The sequence below is a fragment of the Siphateles boraxobius genome, unplaced genomic scaffold (genome assembly GCF_051911475.1).
Source record: "Siphateles boraxobius isolate OS27281-9 unplaced genomic scaffold, OSU_SipBor_1 5, whole genome shotgun sequence".
NCBI lineage: Eukaryota > Metazoa > Chordata > Actinopteri > Cypriniformes > Leuciscidae > Siphateles > Siphateles boraxobius.
In genome coordinates this window covers 34,560,590-34,578,021 of record NW_027509141.1, presented here as the reverse complement: position 1 = coordinate 34,578,021, position 17,432 = coordinate 34,560,590, and the positions used below count along the sequence as shown (strand labels likewise).

The following is a 17,432-nucleotide window of genomic DNA, read 5'->3' as shown; positions in this document are numbered from 1 at the left end:
AGGAAAGATTGAAGTGGATATGCTGTATATCATTAAATCTATTTTAGAATTGCCTTTCGAATAACTTAATATGTACAGAAATAATTTTATTATAACTTTATTTGCAGGTTTAAATAGTATTTTTTTTTAAATCTGCTCTCTGACTTAGATAATCCATATATCTCCATTGCTTTACATTAGAAGCTGATCCTCAATGGTGTAAAGATTACAAAGTGACCTTCATTTGACTCTGAAATCTGTCTAATGAAGTGTTTCCTTTGAATTGGGCACTTTGAAGTGTGGCAGTAAATCAAGAAGGAGGTCAGTCAGCTTTTCAGCTCTTCAGCTTCTTTAGGTTGTTCCTGTATTTGTCCTGTTCTTCTCAATGGACATTCCCTTCACTGCTCCTACAGGAAGAACGAGTGTCCTGAGGGCATTTGGATCTCAGCTGGGGTGTGAGGTGGATCTGAGAGTTTTCTCCGTCATCTGCTGCGCTCTCAGTCCTCTCCAGAGCGCGGATTAATATGGACTCAAATGAGTTTGTTTGAACATTTTAAGTGTGTTATTTAGGTGCAGGACTCAGTCAGAACAGCATATCAGGATGGATATGTTATTTTATTCTTTAATCATTCTAATTCATGGAATTAATGCAGCATCCCGTTCTAGAAAAGACCTGATGCCGCACATGTGAGTAACTGTCTTGGAAATCAGTTGCGCGCGCTTCTAGATTATTATTACTGCTTGACTTTGAATACCACTATAAATAATGTATTTAATGAACGAATATATTTCTCACATTTGTTCTTATATTATATCACTTTTATGTTATTGTAATTAAATAGAAGTTTTATTCAAATTGAAGACTCGCTTTGACGCGTAGCTGTTTACGCGTATTAATTAAACACGTGGGATAGTTTGAGTGTCAGTCCAGCTAACAGGGAACGTGCGCAGAACTTTGGCCAACGTTCTGTTAAGGTTCTTTCAATGTTATGAGTAAACGTTCTTCCAGTTCTTCGTTTAACGTTGTCTCGTCTTTATTTACGTTCTATAATAACAAAAACGCAATTTATATGTACGATCGTTCACAGAACGCTTATTTTCTAAAACATTATTTAAACGTTATTACGCACTACTTGTTTTAGAACGTTTTGAGAACTTTCAAATGTAACGTTTCCATAATGTGTACAAAAATGGAACGTTTAGATTGTTCAGAGAACATTCAGAAATAATATTTTTATAACTTAATTGCAATCATAGTAAACGGGAAACCAATTGAGCTGCCTATCAAGACAGTAAAAAAATATCCCAAAGTGCTGTCTATGTAGGCAGCTTATTAGGTTTCGATGCACATGAGTTGAATGAAACTGAAGCATCCAGCTTTTTAGTGCAAATTTAGTGCATTTATCTAGCCTTTAATTGCGACATGCATTAATATGATTGATTAACAAAAAATAACCGGCAAAGCACAATTTCACGTCTCTGACAAAAATCTAGTGCCATTAATTCTACACATGAAGATAATCGCCTGGAGGTTTAATGTGAGCTGACTTGTGGTTATCAGTCTATGTTTGAGGATATAGAACATTTTTACAGAGTGACTAATATATCAATCTGGGAACTTAAGATGTAAATCATGCATATCTTGTCATGTGTTAGTGCAGAGATGATTAAAATGATTTACTGGCATTTTCTCATTATTTTAATGATCACTATTGCTCAATGTGACGGAGTGTCTAACTGACGGTCTTACAACTTGTTCCCCTGTCAAATTCATTACAGTTTATTAAAACTGCATGGAAGGACTATTAGAAATTAAAGCTGACTGAACCTGCAGGTAAACGGATGTGTGTGTTTTATCTCCAGGCCAAATGTGTGTGCTGAGAAGGAGGTGAAGCTTGTGGCCCAGATGCAGCCGTGTGTCCAGGCCTTCACACGGATGGTCAAAGCCTGGAAGCAGGGATGCCAGGGACAATCCTGGTGTATGGGCTACGAGAGGAGGTTCGGACTGATATTCACACACCAAAAACACTGATTTATGTGAACACAAACATCATGGCTGATCAGTCAACCGTATAACCCGTGCAATTTCTGTGCCACCTGACCACCTGAATCAAAAATGTGAAATAAGTAATTTCTGACATAAATTAAACATGCACATGCAGTCTGCTTGAAATCGTTATTGTTGTAAAAATAGTATGCGATATAAACCACATGCTGTGCAGTATGCATTTGTTAAAATCCTTTTCCCTTATTATGCAATAGCAATGGTGATGCTGCTTTACCAAGCATGACTGACTGTGCTCCTTCTGAAGCGTATAAAAAGTGTATTTTGTTCTCATGCTTTACAGTATTTTTGTTCTCTAATCAGACTCTTTTAAGTGTAAGGTGTAGTCAAGCTCTTGACGAAAGCAGCAATTTGAAAGGCATCTCCAGAGGCTCTCGCATACCTACAAGATAGAAGGCAAACGCCCTGAACTGGCGCTTTGACAACGCAGTGTTCCTCGCACTGGCTCGCTTTCCTCCGTATACTTAGCAAGTAAGAGACCCGGGCCCTGCAATTAAATGCTTTAAACAAAGAGCGCAGGGTTACGATTCTGCAGGACTCTAAACTACAGGGAGCGAGAAAGAAACCCTTGTAGAAAGCATCATTAAAGGGTGGATGAGAGAGAAGCGGCGCTGATTACAGAGCTCATATGTTTGTGTTTTCACACATCGGAGCTCACAAACTTCATCTCTCTCATTCACCGACTAACAACAAAGGCCTTTATTAGCTCAGAGAGAACACTGATAAACAGTAAAAGTGGCTGATGACTACATAATGTGTATACTCATAAAGAATGTTTAAGGGTCTTAATCTTCACCTGTGTGCTAAATGGAAAGATAAATTAAACATGCATAGTCTTATTTTTCTTTTCTTTTCTTTTCTTATTTTTTAAGCGATAGACTGGTTTCTTTTATGGCTCATATTGTACAAATACATTTTTGTGCCCTTCAACTTAAATTTTTTGTACAACTTGAAGACGATTGCTGCTCTAGTTTATGTTTCAGTTACATATGGTGTGCAATCTAAGATATACATTTCATTTGCTGAGTATATCTGTGTGTATATATAGTGCATATCGACTTTTTGATTCTAAAAGTGTGTTTTATGTAGTTAATTCTACCATCCAGTGTTTGTCTGACAGAAAGTCTTTTTTTTTTGCACCAGTAGAGTGTGTGAGACAATATAAAACAATAAAGATGCTAAAGAGTTCTTCCTTCTCCTTTTCTCCACAGAACGGCTTACTACACTGCATATAGACAGGTGTATCGACAGGAACACCAGACGGTTTACAAGTGCTGCTCAGGATGGTCCCAGCTCAATGGGGAGGCCGGCTGCCTGTATCGTAAGTCTCCTTTAAAGGTCCCATATTGTACAACTTTCTGAAGTTTTATTTTAGGTTTTGATGTCCTTAAGAATATATATTTGCTGTATAAGTACCAAAAACCATCTCAATATATTTTAACTGCTCCTTTCTCAGGAGCTCTGCCAAGAACAGCTCGATTTTGGCCTGTCTACTTAATATTCAAGAGCCTCTCTTCTGATTGGCCTGTTGTTTTCTGAGTGATGCTCCATTGGTGGGGGTGGAGACTGAAGGCGGGGACTGAGTAGTTCTGACATCACATTCATACGGAAGTCACAACGGCTTGTGAAACAGCACAGCTGCTTTATGCAGGCTGTGTGCATTTGTCTGTAGATCGACTGTTTTGAAACTTATATGGTAGTTACATAGCTCCTAGACCTCTGTTATCAGGAATAAAGCTTGGAAATTTCAGTTTTGACAATATGGGACCTTTAAATCTCATGGGATGTAAAATCACAGTATTTACTGAAAAATGAAGCATGTGAACATCAGTGACAGAAATCCATATTTATGCAGATCTTTTGAGGCCTTCTTTAGCCCTATTCGCAATGGATAAGTATTACCTGGTGACCTCTAGTCATTTGTAATAATTGCCGAGGTTTTCTGTGATCTTAATCCTGTGTGCGAATCGGCCATGTCTGTAATTTGTAATGTAAAAATTCCCTCGCAAATGGCCTACCATATTTCACCGCACACCGAGGTCCTGTGATAATATTATTCCCGTGGGAATCGGCATCTCTGTGATTTGGCGGGGTCGTTTATAATTCTGTTTCCTGTGTGCTTTTTTATCCATCTCTTGCGAAGATTGGAGGCTGCGTGGGAGTCTTTTGATAGTATGGGTGCTGGGTCATATCGCTATACACATACAACTATACAAATTGCAGAAAGTGAAAGCTGAAAACCATCAGAAGAGCAAAAACAAAAAGAATGGTTAGATGTGAATGACATGTATATAACAGCATGCGGTAAGGCACATTCTTCTGTTTATGATATATCATACAGCTAGACCTATAATAACGACAAGATATTTCCAAGCAATAGCCTATTGACATCATATCCGGGAGATAAGTCAGTAATTCGAGTAAAATCGCAGGCTTTGCTTATCCCGTGCGAATGCGCCACACGAAATTCAGATGTGGGCGTGTATTTCTAAATCACACGAGGTCCCCAGATAATACTAATCCCGTGCGAATAGGGCTTTTGAGACAGTGAATACTGAGTATGCAGCTATAGAGATTTTTAAAGGTAGAGTTGGTCATAGTGATTTAAAGGTTTAGGCCCCATGCAGGTAATTAATCTTACAGTGCTGTAAATGTGTCCAGATTATAGATTAGAGAATGCTCGAACACTAACATGAAGGTTTATGTATCTTTCTGAAAGTTTGTAGCTGTTAATCCACGTGAAGGAACTGATCACAAATTCCATTTTCTCCTTTTATAACTCTTACAAAAGCATAGTGGAATTAGGAAATTAGTGTTGAGATTTGCTCTAATCCTCTTGGCTGTGGGTTCTGTATTGTTTTATGGATTTAAGTAGAGTCAATGTATTATGGTGAAATTTGCCCAGAAATGTCCTTTAACCTCATGATTTGAGGAATCAGATTTGTTCAAACGATTGTAATAGTCATGCTGGCCTCAGTAACAAAGCACTGATCTCACTTTGTCTGAATTTGTTTTACTTTCTAAAGCCAAAAGCCCCGGTCAGTAATTGGATTTCAGCAGCTCATCCCGTCTGCTGTCTGCTCTGGGTGGGGTCTCGTAATTTCCATTGTTCTGGTAACAAGAGAGCTCCTCTAATAGTTTGCCAGCGAGAGACTCTGGTTTGTCTTTTTTGTGCCTAAATGGAGCAGATGGGAATCCTTTGATAGGATTTTATAGGACGGTCGTAGTCTACATACCCTGAAGAAGAGGAGCCTATAGCTGTGGACCCTTAAGGCCCTGTTATACTCACAACTGAGTTTTTTTGTTCTTCACTTAGGGGTAAAAAGAAGTTCAAAATACCTTTGCAGAAGTTTATTGTTAAGGTGTTTAGATGAAGATGTTTATATGCATCTGATCTAATGCCCGGTTTACACCTGGTATTAAGATGCGTTTTTTTTGTCGATTGGATCACATGTAGACGAGGCAGAAACATTCCCGTTTACTCCTGGTGTTTTACTCCATCTCTTTTGTCCACTTCTGTCCTGATTTCTTCGAGGGGAGGGTCTATGAGCGGGTAAATGTATGGGCTTTTTCAGATCTTTAGATCTAATGGACTAAATAAGCTCACGCAATTTACATAAGAGAGACAGAAAAACATACGTAGAGCATCAGCTTTAGTTTCTGCTCTGACAGACGCAAGACCAGCCAAACGCTGTGAGTTTGTGTTAGAAATTTAGGAATTGTGAGCAAGTTCTTTATCTTTAAACCTAACTAATTTGGCATGCATGAATATGAGGTTGAGAGAGGCAGAAGTACAGTCCGTTCAGCTTGTACCGTCTAAAAGTCTTAGAGTTTGAGTTTTGTGCATGACATGTTCAATGTTTTGTCGACTTGATGATCCTCGTTTTCATTGTCAAATCAACCCTGGCGTCAAAGGTCCACTGGGTCTGTTGTTCTCATTTGGATAGAGAATTAAGCAGGACTCTACGGTTCCCAGAAGTGGTTTTGAAACTCAGGGTCACATTCGGTCAAAACAGTTCCTTGTACCCAAAACCCCCTGAACTAAATCCTTCTCTAAAATCAAGTTAACATCCACTGATGGTTTTCATGCCGGACTCGTGGTGGCTCGAGTGGTCTCATGCCAGAATGACTGACAGTTGCATAACAGTTTATCCCGCAAGTTGTGATTTTCTCCGGGGTTTCATTACTAGAGCCGACACAATCCTCAAAGACCCCTTTGTCTGTCCGAGAAGGTGAAACGACTCATTATACCTGCGAGATTTAGGCCTCGTCCATGATCCAGCTTTGGTTTGTTTTTAAACACGCTCAGCATGCATTCCTGTACACCGCTTAACGTCTTTTCCTCTTCTGTGGTGGTATCTGTGGTCTTCAAACTGCACGCTTGGCTTTTATCTCTGCAACTTGAGACCTGGAAGCACTTTAAGAAATGGGACAAACTAATCACTCCTTTTTCTGAGCCACTGAACATGGACAAAACATGAGTTGATGCTCACAGCAGAAATCCCGCCGTCTGACTGGCACACGTACAGAGCGTCCGTCTTCACAACCTTTTGGTTCAGCGTGATTCACTGGCCAGCTGGGATGGACCATCGAGATGCTGTTAGATGTGTAGTGGCAGTAAAGTGTGTGGCAGTTGTTTGGGTCTTGTTGAGGAGTTGAAAGGTCGTCTCCGAGGTGTTGCCATCATACAGTGGTCTGTTTGACAAAAGGAAGCGTGCGGTGATGCTTTTCTTCACTTAAATGCTAGTTAGTCTAATGTAGCGGTTAGGGTTTTCTTCTTGACTCTGAAGCCCCTAATCATCCAAGACTTTGAAGATCTCAAAGAGATTTCCGGTACTCTGGCTGTAATGACAAAGCAGACAAAACCTTAATTTACAGACACTAAGTGGATTTATATTTTAATTTAAGGATCATTTGAATATTTATAGAAATATAAGACATATATATATGACAATATTTATTTAAAAGAAGGAAATAAAATAATAACAAATAATTAAAATAAATACATTTCCATAATAAGATTTTCCATAAAAATATATAATTGCAGAAGTTTAAATTTTAATTTAATTTAATTTAATTTAATTTAATTTAATTTAATTTAATTTAGTTTAGTTTAGTTTAGTTTAGTTTAGTTTAATTTAATTTAATTTAATTTAATTTAAATTTAAATTTAAATTTATTTTTTAATTTAATTTAATTTAATTTAATTTAAATTTAATTTAATTTAATTTAATTTTTAATTTAATTTAATTTAAATTTTAATTTAATTTAATTTTTAATTTAATTTTTAATTTAATTTAATTTTTAATTTAATTTAATTTAATTTAAAATTTAATTTAATTTCATTTAATTTCATTTAAAATTTAATTTAATTTCATTTAATTTCATTTAATTTCAGTTAAAGAATATTGGAGATCTTGAAATAGCTAGAAAAAACTACTGGTTCTCAAATGTTTGATCTTAGGGCCCAGATTTTACATTGTGGTGACCCAATACAGAACCGAAAATTGTTTATTGTACAAAAGCAAACATAAATGCCTATAAATTCAAACTTTAGAATTTGTTAATATGACCATGAACTGCACAGACACAACATGCAAAATGATTAACCTGACATTGGCTGAGTGGATTTAGTGCAACATAAACAGCAGCAAACACGTGCATGACAGTATTTATAGTATGAGTGTCTGGTTTCGAAATGTCAATTGAATTTTGATGGTTTGATGCTCTTGGGAGCCGATAATTCACTGCATAAAACAAACTATGGTCAGCATACAAACCATATTGTTTATTCTTGTTACAAATGAGCATGTATTTAAAGTAGTCTGCATAGTTTTGTGCTTGTTAAGGATGAGTGCATGTCACGCAACCTGTCAATGTCGGCGTCTGAATAACTTCTACCAAGTGATAATGAATTTGTGAATATGGACACATGACCTTTGGCTTCAACAACAAAATGGGTGTAATTTCTCCTCTCTTTTGCTATCCAAACTATGCACAATTATAGATAGTTGCATTTTTTTATTATTAGCATTTTGCATTGTTTTCCCCTAATTGACCCACCAGAGGAAACTTCTTTGAAAAAGCTTTTTGAGATTTACATCACTTTGCAGAACTGGAACCCATAAAGTAACACACATTAAGGCTGCTTTCGGAGAATTGCTTTGGATTTATTTAGGAAGCGGGAAGACAAAGAAATTCTGTTTCTCATTCTCTGTAAAACGTAATCTTGAAGCTATTTACAATTGGGCTCTTTTGGGGGTATGCTAACCCTGTTTCTTTGTTTCTCAAGTATGCCAATTGACTCAATGACTTTTGATTATTTTTTTGTGCCTTTGGTGCTTGTAGCGTGGTTCATTAGACTTCCTTCCACTTTAACAAAACGTGCACTTGAAAATCCTCTTCTTTTCATTAAGGAGCAAAAGTCAGAGTTTGAACAGGAAAGTGGCCAGTTATTTTGACTGATGCTGACAATGTGATTTGAAACAGAACTGACCACCACCAAGGTAATAGTGGCAATAAGGAGTGAATTGAAGCAGGTCTTTGTTGCTGTAGACGGGAATGTCCTGAACAAGGACCAGGAATGTGCGTAACTAATGTCCTGGGTGGTCTGTCCACATGACCAACAATGCCTGTTGTTACAAAGACCATTAATTGTCCATCCCAGAGGTAGAAATGCTGTTTCATGACCTATTTTTTCAGATCTGCTGAGGTTTTGAAAGGGAATGTGGCCTTGAATTAGTACAGTTGTACATCTAAGGTGAGTGAAGCTCAGATAATCTCTCACAACGGCTCGTCTATCCATGTGAGTTTCAAGGTAGAGGTCTGCACTCCCGCGGGAGTCCCGCGGGACCCGCGGGTCCCGACGCAAAACAGTGCGGCGCGGGACAAATTTTTAAAGGTCATTGCGGGAGCGGGCGGGATGATGAGGTGCACTTGCGGGTGCGGGCGGGAGGGATGATACGCTGCACTCCCGCAAATTAAATATGAGTATAAAGTAAAATATATAAATGATTAAAGTAGCGTACATAATTTGTAGTTGTGAGGGAGATTCTGATTGGCAGCAATAAAAACGTTTTAAGCAGCCTAAACTTGTGAATGTTGTCGGGTAGGGCGGGGCCTAATCTCACGCACACTTGTTTAGAGACAATTCCTTTCCTGCTGCTCCGAGTTCGAATTCGAAAGCTAGTTCAAATTCAAAATAGACAGCATGGACGAGGAACAGAGCGCCTCTAGTGCTTCAGATAAAGTACTGTTGTGAATATTATGCTGTTCGTAATATGGGACCAATAAATATGTTACCAAGTATTGGTAAGGAATTTTGTGTGCACGCATTTTTTTCCCCAAGACCTTTCGTCAGACAGAAAGTGCGGGCGGGAGCGGGACATTATATCACAGATGCGGGCGGGAGCGGTACTAAAAATGACAAATCTTTGCGGGAGCGGGCGGGAGCGGGACTGAACACTGCGGGAGCGGGCGGGAGCGGGTCTGAAAATTGTGTCCCGCGCAGACCTCTATTTCAAGGTATTTCAGTGTTTATGAAGATTCATATCATGCTTTTTTGTCTTGATGAACATGAGTTTTAGCACATTCATATATTTTATATAATAATACAGTTAGCATATTGGTCTGCTGGGATTCCCCATGCACTTCCCCTCATATACTTGCATAATATTATGCGTTTGTACTTTGCCAAAGGTTTATTCACATTAAAATATTTACAATGGAAATGCTAATGCTGCTCTATGTTTTGATCTGACTTGTTTTATTTGCTTTGGGTTCAGTAAAAACCCCTTTTCACAATTTTTAGTTTGTAAATGTTGTATGCCGTTTTGACATGTATGCATGATAGTTTTGAATGCATGTTGACAATGACTTTGAACAACTGGGTTGACAGGTCTTGTTACAAGATGTTGTATTGAAAATATAAGGGTTTGAAATGTGCTATATATTTTTCACATCATCATATGACAACGTAAATTTACATATCAATGCTAACATGTTAGCTCATGTATTTCAGTGTTATTTTGGTATTTTTTTTATTTTGGTATTATTTATAAACTATTATATAGTATTATTAATATTTTGTATTAGCTTTTATTTTTGTAGTTTTGATTTAGTTTTTTTTAACATTTCTATATAGCTTTGATTTAATATTTTTACTTATTTATTTTATTAGCTTAAACTTCAACTTTAAGCTTATTTAGTTGCCAAATCAACATTTTTAATTTTAATTAAATTAAATTGTGTTTTATTTATCAGTAATTATTACTTATTACAGTAATTATTTTAAGGTTTATTTTTAGTTAACAATAACAACACTAGGCGCATTTCCATTACAGATTTGCGTAAAACACTATTAATAATCAAAGGAGATGTGTGTTATCCAATCATTAATGGTAAGGAAAGACCCTCATGCATAAGAGCGGCACATATGAGTTATTTCTGGGTGTTTCTTCCTCATTTCTGCTTCGAGGTCTTGATTGTGGCATTTCTTTGAGGTTTAGAATCCAGTATTCCTGTAATTCTTTTGTCTTTTATGAATTTAATAAGGAACTCAAGTCTCGTCTTCTGTCCAAACATACCACGTCATCTAAGATAGGTGACTGTAAATGCGCAAAAACTGTTTCCATTGCAGTTTTGCAAAATATTTCTTTTTCGAATTGCCTGAAAAACCACCTCATGCGAGCATAAAAACTTTTTTGCGATAAATGGGAGTTTTCGGAAATTGACGTGTTTCTATTGGGCGTATTTTCAATTTTCAATTCCAATTTGCGCAATTTGAAGGGTAATGGAAACGCGGCTACTGATTTACTCGTGTTGGTGATGTGGGGTTGAATCTAAGACCGTCAGAGAACTGGCTGACGTGATGTACTGCATTTTTTTTTGCAAGGGTTTGGTGTTATGATCTCAGCTTTGTACACTTCAGGTGTGTTTTCTTCAGGTGTTAACAGGCTAATAGTAAAGCAGAAACACTTGATGAAACAGCATGTTCATGCGTAGGCTTCATGTCATGTGTAAAGACATGTGTTCAGCATCTCTTTCTCTCGTCTCTCACAGCTGTTTGCAGTTATGGCGTGTGCTTTAATGGAGGTCAGTGTAGAGAAGCTTCTGCTCAACTCTGTGACTGTCCGGCCGGCTTCAGTGGACCGAGCTGCCAGTACGGTGAGTCCATAACAGACTTGAACAATTTCCATGATTTGTTTCTTAATCTCTTTTAGATTCCCATGAAGATTTGAGAAAATATTAAATGGGGTCAGATGACATTAAAGGGATAAATTCACCACTGGTAATATGGGCTTTCAGTAAAACCTGGCTGTATATGCGGTAGAAAGGTGAATTATTATTATTATTATTTTTTTATCTGTGCTAGCTGACTAGAGAAAACAGAGAAAATCTGCTTTTGTCTTCCGTTTTGCTAAATAGGTAGGAAAACTACAACACACATAATGCACTGGTCATGCTGTGGTCCAAGGCCACGCCCACTCTGCTCCTATTGGATAGGCTTGACCAGAGTCAGATACCACCTTGCTTGAGTATAAAATACTTCTTAGCAAACTTTTGGTCACAATAGTGTCGACTTGTATTGTTCCTGGGTGCAAGAATATAAAGAGTAAACATTTAGCAGGAGTGAGTTATTTTCGGAAGGATCCAGAGCTGTAGAATAAAAAATGCGGAAGTTCAATCTGTAGTTTTCAGGAAAGCCCTTAATCTGTCAAAAGTCTGCCGAATTATATGTTTTGCGTCATCCGACAAATTTTGCTGACAAATAAACGGGAATTTTTCTGTCCTGGTAACACGGAGAAAGACTAAACTGCATTTTTATTACTGACATTGTATTGTACTGACAAACCGGGTTGAAATTCGGCAAACTTACACTTTAATAAAAACAAGCTGAGATAGATCACATGTAAATAAGAAAAAGACGTGAAGCATTCTTCCTCAGTGGGTTATTAGTAATTCTTGCATGTGCAAGCACCGCATTTTAGAAAAATGCAAGTTTCCCCCCAACAGAGTGTTTTCTCGGGCTGTTTGAGTCTCTAATATTGCAAGCCAAGAATTTTATCTGCAACGGGCAGTTGTAGCCAGTGAGAGAGGATGCTAATAATGGAGGATGTTGTTTTTTGTTGATAATATACACACGACAGGAAATTCTTCACAAATCTTGCCCTACTTTTTCAGTTACTGTGGTCTCCTCTGTCTCGTGGAGTGATAACAGACGCTGGTTTTACACTAAGATCAAGAGTAATCCGAGAGACGCTTGTGTCTTGAAGTGTTGCAGACAGATTCAATGAATTACGCAGATTTCAGCAACATTGTGAGCTTGCATGTTGAAGTAGCGGGACCTGATGGTTTTCGTCTGCTGTTTTCTGTTTCGTTTTAAATCTGTTTGCCTCAACCAGCCGCATCTTCAAGACAGAGACTCAGATGTGCACAGCTGGTAACCATTGGTCATTTATTCTGGACAGTTCCTTATGTGAGTTGTTAAGAGTGATGCTGATTGATTCGGTCGGCTTGCACAAACACACACGAAAACACTAAGAGGCACAACCTATCACGGAAAGCGTAATGGAGACTGTGACCTATTTACCCATATATCTTCTATAATGCCAGGCTGGCACTGTAAAATAAAGACAATCATGAAAATATGGATGAATGAAACGAAACCTGTCAAGAACATGTCCTGGTCATATTTCATCACAAAATCAAAATCAAAAAGTAATTTATGGTTTACCTAAAGAAAATAAAGCCTGTAATTGTTATAGATTAAGAATATAATCAAAGTGTTTAGCCATTGGAAACATTTTATTTTATTCATGCATGCTGGATATTTATTTATTTATGCATGAAATATATGTTATTGTATAAAATTATAGAACCTTATAATAATGCAAGGAAAAATATTAAACAATATATAAGGTTGTATCATTTCATACAATAACATATATTTCATGCATTATTATTATTAATTCAACAATATCATAAAGTATTATGCATGTATTAAAAGTGAAGAAATATATATTGTATAATATTTTTCCATGCATTATTATATTTCTTCACTTTTAATACATGATTAATAATTTATTTATGATATTGTTGCATTAATAATAATAATAATGCATGAAAGATATGTTTTTGGATAATTTTTTTACAAACCTATATATTGTACATTATTTTTAAAACAATATATTGCCTTCATTATTCATGATGTAATAGGCAAGGCAAGTTTATTTATATAGCACATTTCATACACTATGGCAATTCAAAGTGCTTTACATATAAGAAATTAAAATAATTACAAAATAAAAGCAAGGAAGATTAAAACCGTTATAAAAGAAATTAAAAGAGATATATGATACAGTTAAAAAAATTAATTAAAAGAGTAAAAAGATGATACATAGATAAACTTCTCATCTGGCAAAACACCCAGTTTACTCTAAGATGTTCCCATGGTGATTAAACTGTGTCTGTGGTGTTATATCTATTGGACGTCTCGGATGGACCCGATTTTCCCCTAAAATTGGACAGGAGCAGCTCTAGGACTGACTCACGGTACAAACCATATAATATGATGTACGTTATATAATGTAATATTATATTACTTTTTATGTTACTATTGTAATGGGGAAGTTTCAGATGTTATGGGAAGAAGGAGGTGGGAACCGGCAAACATTTAAACATTTTAATAATACGATAAAACAAATACAAAAACAAAAGTATAAGCCAGCAGTCGTCTGTGAGTCACACAAAACAGAAACAAAACACAACATAAAACCAGGCCTGTTCCTCTCTCCATCTTCAGCGTCGTCGCTCCTCCTTTTATGCTTCTGCTCATCCGTGAGAGATACGAGACCGGTGCGTCTCACAGGTGTCATTCATTATCACTCACGCAACCGGCCTCGTCCTGCTCGCCACAACTATACACACATATACAGTATATTTAAAATGATACTATTTATTATTATTATTAGGACAACAGAATACCCAACATATTCCCTATAAAGAGCTGCACATCAAAAAAATAGGAGAGTTATCATAATACTACTTATCATTATACTTTATCTGTAGTACCATAAAACAAGCTTAAAGTATCAGGACAACCATAGGACATAAACATCTGTACGAGTCTCTGAGAAACATCAGTGAATCTGTTCAAATGTCACATAAGAGTTGATGAAGGAAAATCATTCTCTGGTCTCTCTGCCAGATGATTTTTGTCAGATTAAGTCAGGTATTGTTTGCTGATTCCCGGACAGTGACCCTTGATGACTCTGGTGAAGCAGGTGATGAAGTTTGACATTAATGAACATCTGAACACGGCGTGGAGAATCTCTATGTTTGAGGTTCACATTCCCCTGTGGCGAGTATCACTGTATTCTCAGTTTCACCTGTCATCACAAGAGAAAAAATGCTTTTAAAAGCTCTTCAAGCTCTCAAAGACATTATTCATCTGAGTTAAACACCTGATGTGAAGCTTAAGTTCAGGAGCTTTAAAAAGAGACTAATACAACACAAATAATCTCTTTTTAAAGCTACTGAACTTGGCAAATGCAAAGGTAACTAATCAAAACATGTCAAAATGATTTTGCAGTAGTTGGAGAATTTTTTGCATATGGAAAACACGCAGTTCATGCATTTCTGTACGGCTATAGAATCGGACAGCTTGGATAAAGAATAAAAGTTTGCATATGCTGATACATCTCAAATTTCAGGAAAATTGGATAAACATCAATGCACACAATTCTATCATAGTCACATGTTTGTTATATTCCTGTCAGTTCAGAGTTTCAGGGTCCATATTGAAAGGTCTCTTTCATTGTGTAATAATTGTGTCTCTTTCTTTTGGCTCTGAGACTTCTTCTGTTGTGACTGGACACAGTTAGCAAACATTTTGGATATGAATTCTTGATGGAAGGCCAGGTGTGGGCAAAATCTGTTTTCATAGAACATACTGTATGATATATATGTATATGTATGTATATATACGTACTGTAAATGTGTGTGCATATATATTCAATTAACAATTTATATTAATTATTTATATTTAAGATTTTATTTAGAATAATAATGATTTAAATTCATGTATACAGGTAAAACATATAAATATCATAAATTATAATGAACATTACTAAATACAATTATTAGATTAATTAAAATATGTTTAAATTAAATATATTTAAATTTTTAATGTAGTACATTTAAATGTACTAATAATATATCATTACCATACTTCTAATTTATATTCATAATTTTATTTAGAATAATACTATTTATTAAATGATTAATTAAATTAATATATACAAATAAAATATTTAAATATAATACATTATAATTAATATTACTATGTACAATTATTAGATGATTAATTAGTATAATTATTAAAATTTAATTTTCTATTATATTTATTATAATTTATATGTAGCCACTAGTTATAATGTGTATTATACTAATCATTTTATGATTCATTATATATATATATATATAACAAGAAATATTATAACTTATAATTATTACATACATTTATAATTTATATAACACACATTTGTACTAATTATACTAATAAGTGTATGATTAATTTAATTAATATATATATATATATATTATAATAATTAAACTATTATTATAAATACAATTATTAGATTATTAATTTTTGTATTTATTATTATTATTATTATTATTATTATTATTTAAATAAAAATACAATAAAAGTGTGTATGTATATATATATATATATATATATATATATATATATATATATATATATATATATATATATATATATATAAAATTACGAATTATTTTAAAAATGAGTGGAATCACACTTATTTCCTTCTATCTCTATCTCGGGTCAGAGGTCAGAGTGTCACGTTCAGAGTGTCTGTGCGCTGTGGGGCGTCTGTAGCTGAGCGTCGCATGTTGAACTCGTATAGTTGATGCTAAAGGGGGGGGGGGGGGGGGGATCTAGAGCTGTTGCAGGAGGCTCAGTTTTACAGCAGGTCATGCAGGTCATCAAATGGACATCTGACAACTGTGACCTTGAGCTATTAATACAGACCTGTCAGTGCACTTTCAACTTCTGCTGGACACAGTCTTACTTTGCTTGAGCTAACCTTGAGTCCTATGAGCTCCTATAGAGACCTCGTTTTCAGATTTTCAGGCCGTTTCCTTCTTGAATAAGGCAATCTCAGAATTCACTGTGGGTAAAAAGAGCCAGATGAATCTGAGGGAAATGTTGTATATATACTAAAAGTTTGGGGTTGGTAAGATTTTTAAACTCTCTTTTATGTTCAACAAGGCTGCATTTATTTGATTAAAAAATACTGTAATATTGTGAAATATTATTATAATTTAAAAGAACAGTTTTCTGTTCTGCATATATTTTCAATGTAATTTATTCCTGTGATGCAAAGCTGAATGTTTACTCCAGTCTTCAGTGTCACATGATCCTTCAGAAATCATTCTAATATGATGATCTGCTGATTATTATCCGAGTTGGAAACGGTTGTTAACTTTGAGGTGACATGTCAGCTGGATTTGTGACTGAAACAGTTTTGGAACAGAATCTTAGATTAGTGCGGATAAATTGCAAAAGTTTACAGACATGAAAAACAGGGAAATATAAAACTGTGTTTTTATGTGTTATGTGTTTATTTCATGACACATGTCTGGATGTTGAATCTGCAACACTGAGGTCATTTTGGGCTTGAAAAGAAATAACTAAAAGTTAATTAGATCAGTTTTTAGACAAAAATAAATGAGATTTTCCTCAGTTTATGGAATTTATGAGTTGGTCATTTTCTAATCTCCTTAATAGTACATTTGACTCATATCTCAGTTTTTAGTTCTGATCAGAGAAGGCTTCTCTTAAGTTACGTCCTCTATTGGCTTGTGTTTCCTGATGGAATCCAAACTTTGGCTGTTGTAAGAAGAAACGAGCTACTTGCTTATGGAGACGGGATTGACCGGATTAGACAAGGAAACCCCAGGGACTCAGTGGAAAAGGGTTTTATCAAGAGTTTAACAGAGTACAGACAAGAAAATATGCAGGAATGATAACTATTCTAAAGCAGTTTCTCGGAATGCAACGGTGACGACAGCTTGTTTGTGGAAATGAAGCTAAACCTTTAAAGAATAGAGTTGATAGAGTTAAAGGAGTCAGTCAGTTATCTGAGTTATCTTTACAGAGGCAAAAGTTTATGAATAATTTAGACGGTGTATATATATCGTCATGATGCTGAAAACATGAAGGAATCGTCTTTTTGTTTGTTCCATGTTTTTCATTTTTATTTATTTTGTGCATGGCAGGGTTATTGTAGTCAACTAAAACTAAAACTGTAAAGAGACTTAAAGTAAATGAAATTGAAAAAAAAATTATAGTTTATTCAGC

At 35.6% G+C, this 17,432-nt stretch overlaps 1 protein-coding gene across 6 annotated transcripts in view; it reads left to right on the top strand.

The window, feature by feature from the left end:
- Positions 1-17,432, top strand: part of megf6b (multiple EGF-like-domains 6b) — a 70,128-nt gene that overhangs the window by 1,579 nt on the left and 51,117 nt on the right. The window contains exons 1-6 of one of the 6 annotated variants that reach the window (XM_077204140.1): positions 181-300; positions 393-666; positions 1,843-1,977; positions 2,348-2,515; positions 3,256-3,365; positions 11,105-11,209. Coding sequence is in view for 4 of the 6 variants with exons in the window: in XM_077204134.1 (XP_077060249.1) it covers positions 581-666; positions 1,843-1,977; positions 3,256-3,365; positions 11,105-11,209 (436 nt within the window). In the remaining 2 variants the exon portion in view is untranslated. Of the gene's footprint in view, positions 1-180; positions 301-392; positions 667-1,842; positions 1,978-2,347; positions 2,516-3,255; positions 3,366-11,104; positions 11,210-17,432 lie in introns of those variants that run through there. The other 5 variants (XM_077204138.1, XM_077204134.1, XM_077204137.1 and 2 more) reach the window with 5 other exon arrangements.